The sequence below is a fragment of the Micropterus salmoides genome, unplaced genomic scaffold (assembly GCF_014851395.1).
Source record: "Micropterus salmoides isolate LMB-PRFRI ecotype aquatic unplaced genomic scaffold, ASM1485139v1 Ms_hic_scaffold_23, whole genome shotgun sequence".
NCBI classification, from domain to species: domain Eukaryota; kingdom Metazoa; phylum Chordata; class Actinopteri; order Centrarchiformes; family Centrarchidae; genus Micropterus; species Micropterus salmoides.
The window spans coordinates 15,298,419-15,317,644 of NW_024041484.1; the positions used below are offsets into that span (position 1 = coordinate 15,298,419).

Sequence of the window (19,226 nt, forward strand, 5' to 3'; positions counted from 1 at the left end):
TGAGAGCGAAGAGAGCAGAGTGAATTTATTGCGATCCCGCTGTTTTGTTGTTCTGTTTTTTTTCTGCTGACACAGTGAACATGGAGGGAGCAGGCAGCGTTTTTTTATAGGTCACATGCCACTTCACAATGATCTATGGATGCAGGCCCTTTGCAGACTTATACTGTTGAGCACGCATTATGTGGCTCAGCCAACCGTGACCATTTGGGGGGAGAGAGGAAGCATCCCCCTCTCACTCCTTCTTTAACCATCTATCCTCTCTACTGCTCTCTTGCCCATCATGCCACTCTCTGTACATACTTTTTCTTCGCAACTTCTCCCTTTTTCCATCTCTCTCACTCCGACTGAAAGCCTTTTAAGGATGGCATAAAGCAACAAAGGTCTGACAGGAGTGAGTGTTTATATGGTTCTGCTCAGGTCTGTGTCCTGTAAATGTACCCGTGTCCGTGAACATAATTATAACTACTTTGATGATATGATCTTTTCCCATTCCAAAACATTGGTTTCTCAAAATGTAAATTTTTCAGTCTCAGATCCATTCCCCAATTGCTAGAAAAGTAAGCATTGTAGAGTATGAACAACTTAATTTTTTACATAATATAGGGTTTCTTCTCATAAAAACATTATCCAATAATAAATAAAAGATTGGATAAAAATATATCAAGTTAAAAATGTTCTGTTAAATTATGCTTTGCACTGGACATAGTATTAGATAGAATAGAGCAAGATTGTGTAACAGAAGTGCAAGAGTTGTAAGAGAGTAGGTAACACCCTCTTTTGATATTCATGTAGTTGTGTGTCTTATGTGCTTGAGTGCAGGAACCCTAGAACCAACCTTGTTTAGTAAGAGTATGAACATGTGTGTGTACGTGTACGGTGTGTGTCTGTGTTGGCTCTCTACACCCAAGGGAAACACAGAGTGGAGAAGAAGTGAACATTGAGTAAAAACTACATTTCTGATTATATGGGAGACACGGCGCTCACAGTCATGCATCATTTAAAGCAGCAGAGGAATTGATCATAGACTAACAACCAACAATTCATTTAAAAACATCACTGTGGGATACTGGAAAGACAACCATCCATCACAGACACTCAGGAAAAGAGAGTTTGCCCACTCCATATCTTCACATTGTGAAAACACTTATGACCTATATTTACATCTACTCATTTACTAATGCTCAAGCAATAGGCCTCTGATTTATTTGTCTGTTTGTGCCCATATATTAAAACTTATTTATGGCTGCAGCATCAACCCCACTCTAAAGCAGCCTAGAATTATCTGTTCTACATTTTAATAAATCACCTAATAAGTCTTTCATATAACAATTTATTTATTGCTATCATTCTACTTTATCAAAAGCCCCTCTCTGCCTTTAAAAGCCACCACCTCCATCTCTGCAGTAGCCATACTTAGAAGTGTGGTGGCACGTGTGTGTGTGTGTGTGTGTGTGTGTGTGTGTGTGTGTGTGTGTGTGTGTGTGTGTGTGTGTGTGTCAGAACTCATTTATCTCCTGCAGAGTCCACCGTCACTTGTTCAGCAGGGTCTAATTTATGCGGTGGCAGTGGCGATACTGTGGCGCATGCTGAAATGGCATCATTCCTCAGCGCTAACCCCTGCATGCTCCCTCACACTTCCTATCCCTGCTGACAGCTCCACCCCAGGCATGATTTATCAGGCCCTCAAGCAGCAGACAAAGGCGCCCCGGAACGTGTGCCGTGCCAGAGATGGATTAATAGATAAACACTGTGATTCCAGGACCAAACACAAGTGAGGGTCAACTCCTTACTGGCTCGAGATAGTGCATGGCTAAGGTCAGAACAATATGGACTGAGCAGCAGTGAGAGGATCAAATTTATGTTTCTGAAATATGGCCACGACCAAGCGATCAAATTCTTGTTACAAGTATTTGAAGCTGTATAATTTGAGGCTGTATATTTTTTTTTTTTTCTGGCTCTTGTAGATAAGGGTGAAAATTATTAATAATCAAGAAATATAATCATTGTTATGATGAATAGTGTTAATTGTCGTAACTGATCTATCCACCAAAAACAGCCTTTAGGGTTTTATGTCTTTATAACCCATTATCTACACCTCTCTGTACTCAAAATTGACAACAGAGCACATGGTTCATCTAGCAATGGTTGCTATGTAGAGGAACATGGTAGCTAACAAATTCAACCTGATTCAGGAAATTTTGTATTTCTTGAGGTTGGGGGCTTTTATTATTGACATAATATAGGATAAAGAAAATGCTGCTTGTGAAAGTGGTCTAAACATGTAACACCCAATTTCACCTTGTTTTTATGTGCACAAAGTGAGAAATCAAATGAACTGAATCACTGAATTTGTAATGCTGTTATAGAGAATGGAATTATGGTAATTTGGCTGAGCATTCAGCTGCATTGTTTAAAAGGTGAGTGGATTAAAAGAGGCAGCGGATGGTTAATATCTCATCGTAATGGAATGGAGCATGAACCTACCCAAGAACACAGTGTTCACGAAAGGCTCCTGCAGTGCACCCAAGCTCATTATAGTAACATGTGGGCTTGTAAACTGATTTTCATCCTGAGATACTCACCTGTAGTGTCCCTCAGTTAGAAATTATTAAAACAATAAGACATCATTGGTGATTAGTTTTTCTTAATACCCTTTTCCTACATGAGAGGGTGTGATACATTCTACCTTAAACAGAACTGCTCAAGGCCTGCTGTTCTGGTGAATTAGGAGCACAGTACTGCATGTTACAGTAGAGAATGTGTGTAGTTGTGTGTAAAATTAGAACTTACTTTTTTTCCCCAGTACTGTCTCAAAACTCATTAAAGTCAGTGTAAATTTGACTGAAAGTCACATTATGCGTGGGCGCGCGTGTGTGTGTGTGTGAGTGTGTGAGAGTGAGTGAGTGAGTGAGTGAGTGAGTGAGTGAGTGAGTGAGTGAGGGAGTGAGTGAGTGAGTGAGTGAGTGAGTGAGGGAGGGAGGAGGAGGGAGGGAGGGAGGGAGGGAGGGAGAGTCAGAGTGTGTGAGTGTAGTACTCACCGCACTGCTGCAGGGAATATCTTTGACTTTCAGCCAAGCCAGGTCCAGTGTGCCCTCACCCTTGTAGCACGACTGCAGCCTCTCCTTGATTTTCTCGTTAATCTTCCGCAGAGAAAAAACACACAGCGCAGAGTCCTGCGAGGCCTGGCGTGGACGCCTCTTTTGCCCTTTTGAGAAGACTGCAAACAGAACATCATCATCTGGTGCCACATCTAGTGAGCGTGCCAGGATAGCACCTGCTTTGGACAGGTAGGCTGCCTCGAGTAATCGGTACTCCACATTGCCACTAATGCATCCAATAGGCACCTCCACATAGGAGTTGAAAGCTGTGTCTGCCTTGCAAAGGCGGACTATCTTTGAGGTGTAGACCTGTTCCCGGCCAGCAGAGGAGGATCCAGTCGTTGGCCCACCCCCCATTTCGGGTTGCAAAGTCAGGAAGTAGACAAAGTTCCCACTGGCAAAGCCATAAATGTAATATATGTCAAAGTCTGGGATGACAGTGAAGGTGTCTGAAGGGATCTTAATCATAGAGGCCACAAACTCATCATGGAAGACATAGGCAAACATGCCATCCTCTTCTGAGTTTCTGGCCAACTTGCGGCTAGAGATGGTAGGGAAGTACTCTGGCTTGCCATCCACTGCTGTGGCTACAAACAGCATGTCCGGAGAGGCATTGCCATATGACACAATGACGCCAAACACAGAGCCACTCTCATTGACACCAGAGAGGTAGTGCTCCTTCTTATGGAAGGGCTCTCCTAGTTTGAAGAGGTCATCTAGGCGGAGGAGTTTGCAGATGCCCTGGTAGAGGCTGCCACAGGCCAGGAGCCTGTTCTCCCGATAGTCCATTAGAAGCATCTTGTTTACATTGTTGGTGAGTGTCAGTGGCTCACTGCATGGCTGAACGATACGTGGTGGGTAGCACTTGCGGTTGTCTTCGTCCGGGCCAGTCTCATGGGACACCTGGACCTCCAAGCCCGGGGACAGTTTGTATATGCGATTGACGGCTCCCAAATAAACATTGCCATTGCGGTAGTCCACCGCCAGATGGTTGAATGTCCACTCTGGGTTCTCAGCATGAAATGATGCATACTCCTCCTCCTGAAGGGACGCCGTGATCACCTGGGAGCCAGCACTGTGGGCCTGTGGGGCTTGCACCACTGTTTGTGATGACACAGGAAGCGCCAGACTAGACAGGAAGCAGCATAAAAAAAAGCAGGTCCGTGTCCTTGTGAGGGACGTCATGGCTGTGCTGATGCTGGGAGTGTTGAGGAGAGGGAAGGAGGCACAGTCCAGTACTGTCGGCCAATTACGATCAAGCCTCTATTGAAATGGAGGACATCATGTATCTAAAGAGGGAAGAGAGAAAACCCAGTGAAAACAAGCAACATGAAGACAGACATTACCAAGAAATTACTAAACATTCAAGGCAACTGTCACATGGTATTGATAGATACACACACACACATACATACATACATACGAATATACAGGCATATCTGTTGGGCGTATGAAATATCATACAGTGACCTACTGTATGTTCTAATTTTATCTGGCACAGATTAAAGCTTAGCATCTTTACAAAGAATATTGAGGAGAAAAAAAGGTGAAGAGGCCACACACTTGAGACTCTACAATCTACAAAACTCTGAAAAGAAATGGGCTATGCAAAAAAGGGAATGAGGCTGAGGCACAGTAGAGGTTTAAAGGCGGTGTTCAGAAATAGCTTCAGCCTATAGGATCGGTCCATGGATTGAGCAAGGCAACAGAAGAGGAGGAGTAATGCATTGTCTCAGAGGAGGTGATCAGCATGGCTCTGCACCATCTCTCTGCATGGACCCCTGCCCCTCTCTACCCCTCCTTGCCTTTCTGCTACAGCCGCTATGCACCTAATTGATTCTCCCCTTGGAGTAGCAATTTGCATGCTTTGGCGATTTCTCTCTTTTCTCCCAATAGGGCGGCTCACCTGCTGACACTGCTAACAGAGAGAAAAGGACCTTCTTTCTCTCTTTAACATACCTACACACACACACACACACACACAAAGCAGGAGGTTTATGGGCAGAAGAGGAACAATTAGAGAGGAAATGCCAGTAGTTGCAGAAATAAGCTTCCCTATAGTCCTTAGGTCATTTGCAAAGTCTCAGCATTACACATACAGCCATAGCAGACACACACACACACACACACACAGACAATTTAGTGAACATTTATATGTCTGTACTGTCGAAGCGCCAAGCACACAATATAAAGCCACACACCAGCACAGATTATCAAGGGCAAATGACAACGTTTCCTGTAAACACGGTGGTCCCCTGTGTGGGTCGCCTGCTCATAGGTCTCTCCAGTGGCAAGCTAGGTATTATAAGGAGGGGTTTTCACCTGCATAGTATCCAGGTATTAGCTTCCCAGAGACACACACCTGAATCAAAGTCCTAATCCACCTCAAATCTTGCACAGGGGCTCAAGGGTCCTACTCTGGTGTGGTCAATATATATCAGACTGAAACCAAAACACCATCATTGTCATGTAATAAGTCAATAAAATAAGTAGATATTTTTCTTACATATACCAACAAAACAGGAGTCTAGTATCAATTTAATATTAATAAAAAATAGGGATTGCAGCTCTGATCAAGGTATTAAATTGACCCAATTCATGTGTATTCTGCATAGTGCTTCCTATCTTTTCTTTTCCAACTCAATTTATAATAATCTGCATGCTGTTGTGAGAGGTACAGGGTGAAAAACGTTTAAGTGTCACTCAAAGCTATGAGGCGGCTTGTCTGTCACACTTAACACAAATCTCCCTCAGCTACGTAGACAGTTTTTTTGAACAATGTCGTGGTTGTGTTTTACTTCACAGCAAAACACAATACTATGTAAAATATAAAAGTAATACAAAAAAAAGTCTATGGCGTAGCTTAAACCATTTTTTTATCATTACTGAAAAATACATTTTTTATTGTTGTCAATCATTTTGACTTCATTAATTTTGGCTTAACATTTTTTCTGTTGTAATTTTCCCATAAAACTGTTTTTTTGACTCTAAAAATAAGTATATTTCTTTGGAAGCTTTTTACCAACACCACTGAACGCTTGCACCCATGGTAGTGCTACTTGACATTATCCGGCCACAGATCTCATCACAGGTTCGCATCCAAGCAATCGCAAGTTGTGGTAGTGTCAAATGCAACCTCACCAATCTCCTCTCCATCTCCTGGCACAGAGAGAGAGAGAGAGAGAGAGAGAGAGAGAGAGAGAGAGAGAGAGAGAGAGAGAGAGAGAGAGAGAGAGAGAGAGAGAGCCTCTCAACACATGATAAGGACCGGAGAGGATGATGAGAGGGATAAAAACTGATACACAGATGGAAAAGGTGACGTGTGTTCAGATGTGTGTTTGTGCTCGGATGAGTGTGAGTCTAAGAGAGATCATTACCATAGCTATGACAATGGTTGGAGGGTGAAGGGAGAGACAGTGATAATACAGGAAATACAGCTGTTATAAATAAATAGTTATAGTGAATAACTAAAGACCCCAAACTTGTCACAAAAGTCAAATGTTAAAATCAACACATTTGGGAGTCTGAAAAAAAGTGATATTTCCTGCAGGGCAATTTCACTGAAAGGGGAAACAATACCAGAAACACCTAACTAAAGAGGGAACAGAGAGAGAAGCTAGTGGAAGCTGCTGCTGCTGCTGGTTGAAGAGTAATGACAGGGAAGTAAGATCATAATGTTCCTCTAAAAATAAAAGGGGAACTGCATATTAATCTCACACAGGCAACAGCACTGAAGCTCCCACCTCTCATTTACCTTGCGGGAGGGCCGGCCATAACAAAGTGCTCCACTGAAATTCTCAGACAACTTTATCCAGTTATTATTAAAAGAAAAAGAGACAAAGAGGAAAGAGGGAAGACGAAAAGGTTACCAAGAGGGAAAAGAAGGGCGTGAGACATAGTGAGAGACAGGGGGAGAAGCTGTTATACCACCTTCACATCCACCTATCCTCATGACTATAAACACTACCGCACTCAAACACAGCTGATATCCAAAACATAACAAAAAAGTAGAAAGAAAGGCTTCTAGTAGTCTCCCTTGAGAATTGGCGAGCATAAAACACTAAAAGCTCTGAAAGGAAGAAAAAAAACACCCTCAGCAGTCGTGTCCTCCAATGGCAGTGTGTCTGGCACATGAATATGTTGGTGAAATGCAATTATCCTCCCTGACAGGGGGGCAAGCTCGTTTAGTTGCTGTTTGCCTTTGCCTGCTGATCATCAAGCGCCATTAATTAAAGCTTTATGGGTTCTGAGGATTTATACATCAGATGTGCATACACACACAGACTGATTATTGTAACACGTAGTTTATCTTTAGTTGCTTGCCAGTAGTACATGCCTTTTCCCTCGTCCACTCTTATATATGCATATTAATATAAGGTGTCACACTGGTGGTAAAAGGAATAGCAAGTAATGATGTTTAGGAACAAGAGCAAATTAAAACTCACATTAAAATAACTTCCAATTACATTGACAAAACAGTTTATAATGTAGTTGTGAAATCGTGTTACACCCACAGACTATACAGCAAATGTGGCAGATCAGATGCAAAAGGTGGCGAGGGCTTTAAGTTCTGTGACCCGTGTGTATAGCTGGCTTCTCTGGGCTAGCTGCCAGATTTACGCAAATGTCAAAACACACTCGCACACACACACACACACAGTGCCATAGACATCAAAGACTGCTAATGAATTTGCATGATTAGCAACACACTCTTTCCCCGACACTTCCAGTATCGCTGGAACTGTGGGCAAAACTGTGTGTGTGTCTGTGTGCATTACCTGCATCTGTGAGACTTAACACTGAGTATGAACGCAGTCTTAAAATAATTGGGATGTTTTTGTTTTCCCATTTTGTTTTCTGTTTTCTCAAACGCTGTCATCAGCCATCCAGGAGGAAGCACATAACTGTAAAACCACAGCCTTAAAAGGGAGACATAAACTGCATTTACATTTTTAAGTGTGTGACTACACCAATTAAGGGCATTTTCCTGTTTTCAGAGGAGACAGTCAAATGAGGAAGAGAAGAGAAGAGAAGAGAGATTAGTTTCTGTGGATGCGTCTAAGCTCCGATCAGGTGAAGTGGCATCGTCATGGCTACACACCAGAAATGTGCTGGCAGATGGAAAAATGTGTTTCCCTACCCTAAACCAGATTTTCTGTTCTGTCTCTCATACATACATTTATTCTGGCTGTCAGAAATATTGCTTAAAACTTCAGACAATACACAAACACCCAGTTAGGTTCAAAGATCAACTGGTACAAATTGTCCCGTTTCAGACAAAGTATTTTGATGCTGTGAAGCTAATTTCAGGGACAACAGTATTAGGCAAAGCTATTATGGATATGTCAGGAGCCATTTTGCTTTGGCAATGATTGTGTAATGGAGAACCGAGGCCAGACATGACAATTGGAGGAGACAACAAAAAGCAAGCCTTGACAAAATAATCTCCTGCTATTTACAGTCTGAAGGAGGGGAGGCATTTATATTTTAGAAACGACTTGGAAATGAAGAAACCGTCAAAGTCTTTGGTAAACAGCTTAACTTCTAACAGTGTAAAAACGTTTAAAAATAACTATCACATTCATAAAAACACTGAGTAAAATGGGATTTGGAGATTATGAGTGACTAAGAAGTAGGGTAATTACACATAATCCTTTATATTCATAAAGAAAAAAAAGCTGATTTTTGCACACTTATCTAAGGTAATCTGTCATGGGGTGAACAGAGGTGAATGAATGGGTGGTGATGGTGCAATGGATAAGATGCCTGCCTTTGGTGTGAGAGACCCGGGTTCAATCCCCCACTGTGACCCATACACCATTGTGTCCCTGAGCAAGACACTTAACCCGTAGTTTAGGTGTGCGACCTCTGACATGTAGCTTTGGATAAAAGCGTCAGCTAAATGAATAAATGTAATGAATGACTACATAGCACACACAGACAGCAAATAGGGCAACTGCATAACAAGTGAACAGACTTGAATGCAGCAGAGAAGATTTAAGAGAGATAGAACAACAGAATGTGGAGAAAAGTAAAGTTTAATAGGACGCAGGTCAGTGAGGTTTCAGAGAAGTAATGGAGATGTAAAGAGCATGTCTTTCTCCAGCTACAAAAGGGTCACTCAGTACTGTCCATGTGCTTCGAACTGGGAGATGGAGGAGGGATGGCTGGATGCATAGATGGATGAAAGATTGGATGAAGACTCCTCATACTTGTACAGAATTGTGTAGTAGAGATCACACCTCTCCTAAAGTCTCACTTGCATCCAGTAACATTTACAACTTATTTTGAAATTGTAATGACTGCTTTGAAATAACCTCATTGCCAGGCCCCTAAAGTACCCATATAGTAGGTAGGTTATAGGCAAATCATAGATAATAGCTTGACTCACTTTTACAGGCTGGTTTTATTTGGTTAATGACTGAATTGTTGAAGGAGTAATTAGATCAGCTACCTATACAGTGGACATTTGTTCTGTAAATGTATTTTTATGCTTATTTCTTTATTATTTCTTTATTGTTTTCATTGAATCTCATGCCCCTCTGTGGCATTTTCCCCACTTGGAATAGTGCTGTCAGTCACTGTTACTGGCATGCGTCTTTCTGGTTGACATGATATCAGCTGGCAAGGGTCAGGGTGGTAGATTGCTGTTGTAGATCTTTTAAGGCTTTCGTGAATGAACACTGCTTAAGGCTATGCACCTGCTCTTACAAGACGATAAACTGCTACTATGTGGTCTGCTTGACAGCTTCGTTACATCTCTTGTAACCTACTGCTTGCCAGCTCACTGGTGAACATGGGCAGTGGCAGCACCAGTTACAACTAGAGTGAGAGGAGGTGGAGGAGGACGAGGAGTAGTAGTAGTGGTAGAAGTAGATCAGCAAGTTGTGTTGGTATGACACTGGAAGTTACAAAAGAATGCAAAAACAAGAGAGTGAGGGAGCCAGAGAGAAACAGAAAAGAAGAGAGAAAGACAGTGACAGAGGCAGATGAAGAAAAAGAAAAACAAGCAGACAGAGATGTGTGTCCCAGATCAGTGGATGTACTGACTGGAGTAGTGAAGTCCCCCCCAAACCTCCATCCACCCGCCTCCCCTGCTGAGCTCTGGCACTGATCAGAGGAATAAGCGTCACTCTGCATCGCAGCCACACACTGCGACTGGAGGAAAACACAGTGTCCCTGCACTCACCCAGCATAATCACTATCACAAATGCACACACACAATCTACACACAAACATCCAGACCACAACACAGCAAGACACAGACTCAAACTTGACACTTCTGCATGAAATACACACACAGCAAGCATCCAGAGTAGAATGCCCCCCCCAAACACACACACACACACACAAACTGGCATTATACCTTGGCACAAACAACAGCACATTATGCCCCACCACTACAACACTGGCAAAAACCAAATTAAATTAGAGATAAGTAAACTGAGGCTTTTTCAGCTCGCTAGTAGCTGTGGGTTGTGGTAGGGGGCTGTAGCTAAGAGAAAACCCCAACACCACACAACCTGTCTGCCTGCAGGAATAAGACAATTAGCAAGGGACAAAGCACAGGAGAATTCACACACACACACACACACACACACACACACACACACACACACAAACTGGCATTATACTGACTCATTATTACCATTCTTAAATCTATTACTTTTGGGGGCAGCTACGACCCTTTTCAGGGGAATGAAAAACATTAACAAACATGTCAGTTTGGTTGAATTCCAGTTATTATGCACACCGCAAGAAAACAAATGGAGATAAAAAGATAATTGTGCACCCCTATCATTCAAACACGTACACACACAAACCTGTGAACAGACAAATAGACTAAAACTTAAGTAATAATGGAGTGATCAGGTCTAACATGCCTATCAGGCTAAGCTAACCCCTGCTGATACACAAAACAGATGGCACACTCATCTCTCTCAAGAAGGCAGCGGCAGTAAAAAAAAAAGAAGAACAGAGGGATAGAGAGAGAAGGCGGGGTGTCCTTGGTTACATCAATTCGTGGATTAGCAGCATGGATTACTGTCACCAGATACCCTGTCTAGATCGGGGTTAGGAGGTCTAATCCACCACAGAGCTGTTGATATTACAAAGAAAGCCTTAGGATTGTACTGTAAACAGGGTACATATCATATGAATGACAGAAAACTGACTGAGAGAATCTGACATGATGTACTACAGATGTAGCAATCACCCCAGTGTTTACAAGCATCAACATGCTGCAAATAATGAATTATGTTTAATTTTTAAAGGACGTATTGAGTTTTAAAATCTGCACCTACAACTTCCAAGGGAATCTCCACGGATTCAGTTTGCCAAAGAAAAACAGAGTCTACACCAGATAGATTTTGCAGTTCAAGGCAGCTGCACAGCAACTGTAATTACCACATTGAGGATGAACAATGCCTAAACTATATGTGCTAACTTTGACTGGAATGCACATCTTCCAGTGTTTCCTTTGATCAAACCACACTTTGGCTCATATAGACCTATGCTAGTAAATTACATGCAATGACTTTGAAATTTAAGCAGTATATTCAATACGGATACACTAAACAGAATGATACTGACAACTCTGCAAAGCCCCAGATTACTTTAAATGGCAATGTTTACGACCATTCCTTGCCAACAATTTTTAATGTTTCAGCCCAGCATGGTAACTGCAGTGAGAGAAAGTCAATCAATATCATTGTTTAAAATGCAACCACAGTAATGTGATTGTTGGGGCACTGGGGTGGTGAAGAGGAAAAGTTTTAGTGTTGAAAACACTGCTTTTGGCTTGGCCAGGTGCCCCTCAAACACATCTGGCATGGTACCAGTGACGGACCATGTCCTTCTATCTGGGATAGCATGAAAGTTTACCTGTGTTACATCCTCCTCACTGCCGGGTAAAAAGAGGTGGCAAGTGACTCCATGTGTATCGGAAGTAATGTGGTTGTCCACAAACTCCCATGACAACAGTGGGTGCTAGCAGCAAATAAAGTAGGTGTCCTGAAAAGATACTGTATGAAGGAAGCACAGCCAAGCATAGTGAATCACTGATTCGGTATGTGTAAGTGTGTCAAGCATAGTTCTGTGGAACACATATTTTCTTGCTTTCTTGCTGTCTATCTTTCTGTCTCTCCTTTTCGCTCTTCTCGAGTGAGTCAGAGCATTTCAACGAAGTGGTCTAGGCAAAGATCCAACTGGACAACCCCTCTGGATTTTAGAAAAATAGCTGACATCTGCCCATCCCCTTTCCTCACTCAATCTGTTTCATTTTCTGCCACTCCTTCTCTTTCCCTCTTTCACATCTTACTCTCCTTAGTAGGATAGGGTTCAAACACACTAATTTTTCTAAACACACACTCAGAGGTAGGCCCCTCCATAATGTTTTCTGTACAGAAATATCATCTCTGCATTGCATCTTTGGTTACAATATCACTACTGGTGTTACAACACTGCAAAAGAGGGGGGATGAGGGGGGATAACAGAGTCCTTGAGGGAGTCCAGCACTTAAACAGTCCTTGGTTCCAAAGTAAGGTTAATCAAAAAACACACACGCACACACGCGTGCTTGCGCGCGCACGCACCTCTGGGCCTCTGTGCAGTGGGTGCTGATGCAGACTGAGATTGGTGGCATGTTATCATCAGTGCAGATCAAGAGGCTCTAATGTCATTAGGAGGACTGTTGAAGAGCCCACAGGCCAGCCGTCAGCGCCTCGCTCTGATTGGGTTAGACTACAGCTGACTTCCTGAATAGGAGGGGTCTCTTGTCTGTCACAGACCACATAGCAGTGACCGAAGAGAGGGCTATTTACAGGGTGAACTTAATGAAGCTCTGATTCAATTAGGATGACTGAGTTCCAACAAAGACACACAAGCAACTCATCAGTGAGCATAAGGGGCCATAATCGCACAAATGATGTTAAGGAAATGAGTATGATTGAATGCTTCATCTGGATTTTCATGTATCAAATGCAGAATAAAAAAAACAATAGTTTAAAGCAAATTAAGTGTAAAAACAGTTTAAGCTGATGACCACCGTTGCACACCTAAATTTGACACCTTTTGACAATAAATGCAATAAACACTCACTTTCTAAAATGGAGTATTTTCAGAAAGCTTAAAAATTCAAATGTGAGGATAAAAAGACAGGGACAGATCATTAATATTTCCTTTCAATCTATATTTTAAAAGAAACACACATGATATTTTGTGTAGACAAAAGAAGATATCCTCTCGATCATCCTTCTGAACTACCTCCTAGTTATAGGAGGTAGTTCAGAAGTAGTTATGTTTTTCCACTTAAGCTTGTTCGGAATCAAAAAGGCAGAGATATTTTGCTGTAATTACTATGAATGCAGCCAAAGAATCCTTCTTAAATGGTGTTGCTAGGCACTATCTGACAGCTGCTTTCATACAACAAATTCAAAGCCTCTAGCTCTCTCTCCTTTTCCATTTCTCTCTTTCTCTCTCTTTCCCAATTCCCTTATTCCCCATGCTAACGGGCAGACAGGAATGCAGGGCCGTGTAGACAAATCAGCTCTCGCTTCCATCGGCTGCCGACTGGCACCATCTTAAGTCCCAACACGTCCTCCCTCTCTTTTTCCATCCAGCCATTGTTACTTTCCTGTACCTCTTCTCCTTACAGCTCTCCCTTAGCTCTTCTGGTATTTCATGAGTACAAAATTTCTGCACCCCACCCCACCAGACTCTCTCTCCTTATCCTTCTTTGCCTGCCTTGTCCTTTCTTTCCGTCTCATCTCTGGTTTCCAGTATCCCCTTTTCCTCTTGACACAGTAATTACTTATGACTTGTATTTTGCTTGAACCTGGTATGACTCTGGATGTTTTGCTGCAGTGTGAGAAACACTGCAACAAGACACGTCAGGGTAGTGTGCTCTATGTGCTTGTGTGTATGCCTGTGTGTTTTGGTCAAAGAGACAGAAATGGCTTTGCGGTCTGTTACCTACAAGGCAGGATTTTGCTGTGCTGCTGCTCAACAATCATTATGGAAGTGCTTTGTCTATCTGATCAGAGCCCGACTGATCGAGCCACATGGCCATATTACTGGGAAGTTTTAGCTTGCCATAGAAACAATATCAACATATACGTTGGCTGATAATGAGGCTTGGCTCCAATCTGAATCAACAGCGAGATAGCAACACACCTTTCTTTGCTCAACACTGACAACTGTCCCCCACACAGATACAACCACAAACATAACCAACAAACTCATCCAAGCAGGCATCCATACACATACGCAGGCATGGAGTGACCTCTGAGGCTTTAATCTTCATGCAGTCAGGCTCACTAAGGTTTGGTAAGGCTTGATTTCCAGCAGAGGTGACATCCTTAGAGCTCTTTTTTTCACATTAGCTCTTCACTCTTCCTCTCTCTTCCCTATCGCTCTCCCCTTTTCCATGTCTCGCTCGCTCAGCAACATCCAAGCATGTCAGTGCCACTGAAGCAGGTAATAAATCAGGAATTAGAACACTTCATTTTGCACACAGCACACTTTGGGCCTTCAATCATCACAAACAGCTTATGTAAGACTATGTAGTGGAGGTTATGTGAATGGTGGGGGTGAGCTGGTGAAGGCACTTGACCAAGGATGGAGGCAACCAGCAAAAAGGGGAGGTGAAAGGAGCTCTGTCACAAGCCTTCCCTTGGTACCTATCCTCATTTTAGATTTGGGGTGGCCCTCCAAACACACAGCTACAAAGGGGAATGGTAAAATAACTTCACTATGAAATGGGACTGGTGATCATCGGGAGCCTACAACAGAACGGAAACCACAAATGCAGATTAATGACTAGGCTTGTAACCATTTTTACTGAGCTGTTTGCAAGCTGTAATGGTTAGCCCTAGCTTTATAGCAGGACATGCAGACCAGGGCTCTACAGTGCAACCATTTTGCTCGCATATACCCCTAAAAATCAATATGTGCGAACAGAAAAAATGATTTACGAGCACAATGTGCAAGTAACTACCGTAACTACAAGCGCCGTGCTGCTAATCGTTCAAAACACCCCGCCCCTATAGTAGTGGGCAGGACGAGACGCAAAGCTGCTGTCAGTCAAAGGAGAGTTGTTGAAACTGTTGTAGGAATAAAGCCAGCTAGCCACAGGAACACCGAGAGAGTTCCCAGTGGAAGTAGCCGCTTGAGCAGCTCATTACAAAAACAAAGACAGAGATGTCAGCAGCTGGAGCGGTGAGACAGACGACAACAGGGAGAAGATAAGGAGGTTGTGGGTTTAGCTAGCTGGCTATTTAGCTTTATCAGGTATTTTTTGTTGAAACATGTTCAACTTTTCATAAAATCGATGTGCTCACCACTGTCACTTCACTTCGGCCATTTTTCTTGCACAAGGATTTAATGACTGAAAACATGAAACTGCTGTTTTTTCCAACTGGAATTAATTTTATACTAGTGGTGGGCTGTATGGTATACTATTACATAAAATGACAATAGCCTACATAGTGAAATTAAATAATTTATATATTAACATACTAACAGTATACTATTAGATTAAAATCTAACTTTTTATTAATGTTATAATATTACACTAATACACTCATCTAGTTTATACTCCATGTTGTAGAAAGAGCGTGGAAAGTTGCAGATTTCCACTGCAGAGAGTGGAAAGATGCAGATTTCCACTGCAGAGGAAGCCAGCATGTGCTCCTTCTAGCCTTCTCCTGAGAGCAACACGTTCCCCTTGTTCTGTTTTACTAAAGTTATTGTAACACTGTTCAGTAGTCTTGTTTACATTAGGTGTGGGTTGTGTGGGTGCTGCTGGTGGATCGTGAGTCTCTCCTACATTTCTTTGGGTGCTCCTAAATGAAGAAATTTATGAGCACATGTGCTCCTTGGGAACATGGTCAGCGTAGAGCCCTGCAGACATAATGGCAGACACGAACCCCCCTTCCACACACACACAGACAAATACACTTCCACACAAGCTCAGAGCCTAAAGGAAGGGTGCAGAAGAGTTGGATAGCTATGAGTCCAGGTTAAGACAAGCCCAGATACTACTGGCGCCTTGAGGGAAAGCACATGTAAATGGTCACCATAACATTTGAATACTATTAGATCTAAGACACTGGCATCATGGAAAACAGAAATATGAAAAACAAATGTGCATGGCTGTAATTCATTGTGGCCAGACAGACAGAACAAAGGAGCCCACAGAACTGTCAAATGCTCCACAACATCATCAGTCTCACTGTCTTGCACAACAGATATATTTCTACTGTTTAACTAAAACTGACTTCCACAATATTCCAGCTGTAGTCACCATTCCATTTACTTGGTATCTCCTCAAAGTAATCCCCTTCTTGATATATAAAATGTCCACCCTTTCAATTTACCATATGTGAATCGATCATTATATTAACTTGCATGAGTCACACTGAGTTTTGCAAAATACCTTCGCTGTCATCAACAGTGAAAGCTAATCATTCACTCTCAGACATAAAGACATTGATAACTCTGAATGGTGTTTATTTCCAACAGCTTTCGTGGCGCCACGAAAAGAAAAAAAACATTATCTCCACATGTCAAAAAAACTGTCAGAACTCACCCATTGGCTAAATAAGGTTTTCTGGCTGAATCACTGTAAACAGGATCAGACCTGCCCCAGTTCAGATGTTTCATCATGACAAATGAAGCTATTAATCACCAACGACAGACCACACAGGCAGTTTCACGGTTTCTTTTTATTCATTCTCTGTATCTATCCATATTAGCCTGTTTCTCCCTCTAAATAATTTTTCAGTGACCTGTCTGTATAAGTTGCTTTCCCCTGTCTTCCTCTCTTACTGTAGCTGAACAGAGCTAAAGCAGACTTGACCTCTGAGATTAACTTCTAAGACATGAAAGCTTGATAATTTAGAAGGCTTTGCGGTGATTATAATAAAACGTTAAACTGCTGCTTTAATTTTTCTCTGATCCCTCACTCTGTTCTTACATTTTAAAAAAAGTGTAGAAACAGAGTGAGGAATCAGGCATGTGCTGGTCTTTGAAGATGCACAGAGTATTTGAGGTGCACAAGTTTGTAACCAGCTGTCTGTGCATGTATGCTGAGCTGAGCACTGTACATAAGGACAAACAATTGGACTACAACAGTTCTTAATTAATCCATCCTGTGTCTCATTCCATTAAACACACTGTTACACACACAAACACACACCACAGAGGAGCACCATGCACATCTGTGCACCTCATCAGTGCAGCAGTTGATTTGGTTTGCTCAAAGCGCATGGATTACAGCTTTCCTCTATAATCCATAGTGGTGATGAAAAGTAGTCTTAAAGATCTCCCAACTGGAATGAGGTCAGTCGACTGGCCTGTAGTGCCTAATTCCACTGTTACTTCCTTTGTTTATGTAATTTAAGTAATTTTTCATACCCAAAATCATATTGAAGTTAACAAATGGTGCGTATCTTTTAATTTACACTTGGTGGTCTTCTTGATAAGTAGGGAGGGTAGACAAAACAACAACATAAAAATATGATGTCATCTGATAAAACCGCCACACAAATTGCCACCTAGTTGAATCAACGCAAACAGAACACTGCTTTGGATTTTATTGGTGTTCGTCATACTCTATTGTGTTCACACCCAGTGAATGCAGCTTCTAATAGTTCAGTCACAGTGCTAGAGTCTAGCAGGGATGATGATGCACTGTCATACACAATACAAGCATGTCTCTCATCTCTCATGTACCTCTGACACCGTCTTACCCTTAACTTTGTAGCTGCCTCAATTAGAAAGAAAAATATAGCCTTCCTTCCAATACTCCTTTTAGAAAAAGTCATAAAAATGTCATACTTTGTCATCCCATTCACATGCCCATCCAGTTTAAATTACCAAAGTATGTGGGATAGATGGCGAATGTGGGACAAGCTAGTGAAGACAGAATGTCTACACCTGCATAGACTTGCAGCCCTGTGGTAATGGTCTCAGAAAACTGAAAAATGAGCAGTTTGACAGGATGTGTCAAAAGTGCTCTTCCAGTAGCTAAGAAATACCATTTTTAAACACATTCAGTAAATGGTGCTGTATTAGGCTATAACTACTCCCTGAGAAACAGCAAAGACAGAGAGAGAGAAGAACAAACAGCTGGCACGACAAATGAGCATAAGTGGAGAAGTGGATGGGTCATTTCCCTAAAAGGTCAAAGTAAAAAACTTTTCAAGAGTCGATGCTTTCACATCCCCACACAGAAATTGAACTAAAACTAATGCCATTTGTGATTAAATAATGTGACATTTAACTAGTGTCTCTCCAATTATCCCTAACATGCAACTAATGTCCACATGTGTGCAAAAACATTTCTCCCCTTTTGTGTCATTCTTCTACTTTCTAATGAGGAAAGCATGTATCTAAACAACTAAAACTAATATTGGCATGATGCCATAATAGGTAGTAATTGCCAATAATTATAGTGAAGAGTCTCCATCGGGCTTGTTATGAAAATGTTGACAATGTTAATATTTAATTGATGAGTTAAATGATGCATCATAGTAGTCATTAATGCAGCAGATGCATGACAAACTGGTGTTCATTAAATTGAATTTAAACAAATGCACAAACACATTTATAGAGATTCTGCAGCCTGCTCATTGGGGATGAAAGTGGTGTTGCTAAGGCTTATGCACACACTATCAGACTGACTATATATGCACCTATATGTTTCTCCTGCACCCCTTGCTGTGCTTGACTGCACAGGGAAGGGTCAGATCTCAAACGCAGCTAAATAAAAAAAAAAATTGTAAACTGGCAGGTCAATAGAGGCGATGCCCCTAATGATGAATGCATCTAGGCAGTATAAATACAAAAGCATGATCTCAATAACATGATGTAAAAATATCTATAATTATAAACAATATGCGCTGTTCAAGTTAATTATATAAGAGAAAGCGGGAGAACAGAAGTCTCTTCACCTATAAATCTGCACCACAAGTCTAATGTCAGCATCATATTTTGTATGTGATGTCCTGGAGCACAAAGTGACATCTGAGAGGAGGTGGAAGAGCGTTCTAGTGGGACGAGGGCCATTGACATTTATCAGTCTGTCATAGTTCTGAAAGAAGCTACAGACCCATGCACATGTTTTAT

At 41.9% G+C, this 19,226-nt stretch overlaps 1 protein-coding gene across 5 annotated transcripts in view; it reads right to left on the reverse strand.

The window, feature by feature from the left end:
* The window catches only part of plxna4 (plexin A4), a 237,391-nt gene that overhangs the window by 205,524 nt on the left and 12,641 nt on the right, over positions 1-19,226 (reverse strand). For all 5 annotated transcript variants that reach the window (XM_038738721.1, XM_038738720.1, XM_038738722.1 and 2 more), the window contains exon 2: positions 3,039-4,387. In XM_038738721.1, coding sequence (XP_038594649.1) covers positions 3,039-4,283 — 1,245 coding nt within the window. In that variant the 5' untranslated portion in view covers positions 4,284-4,387. The remainder of the gene's footprint in view (positions 1-3,038; positions 4,388-19,226) is intronic.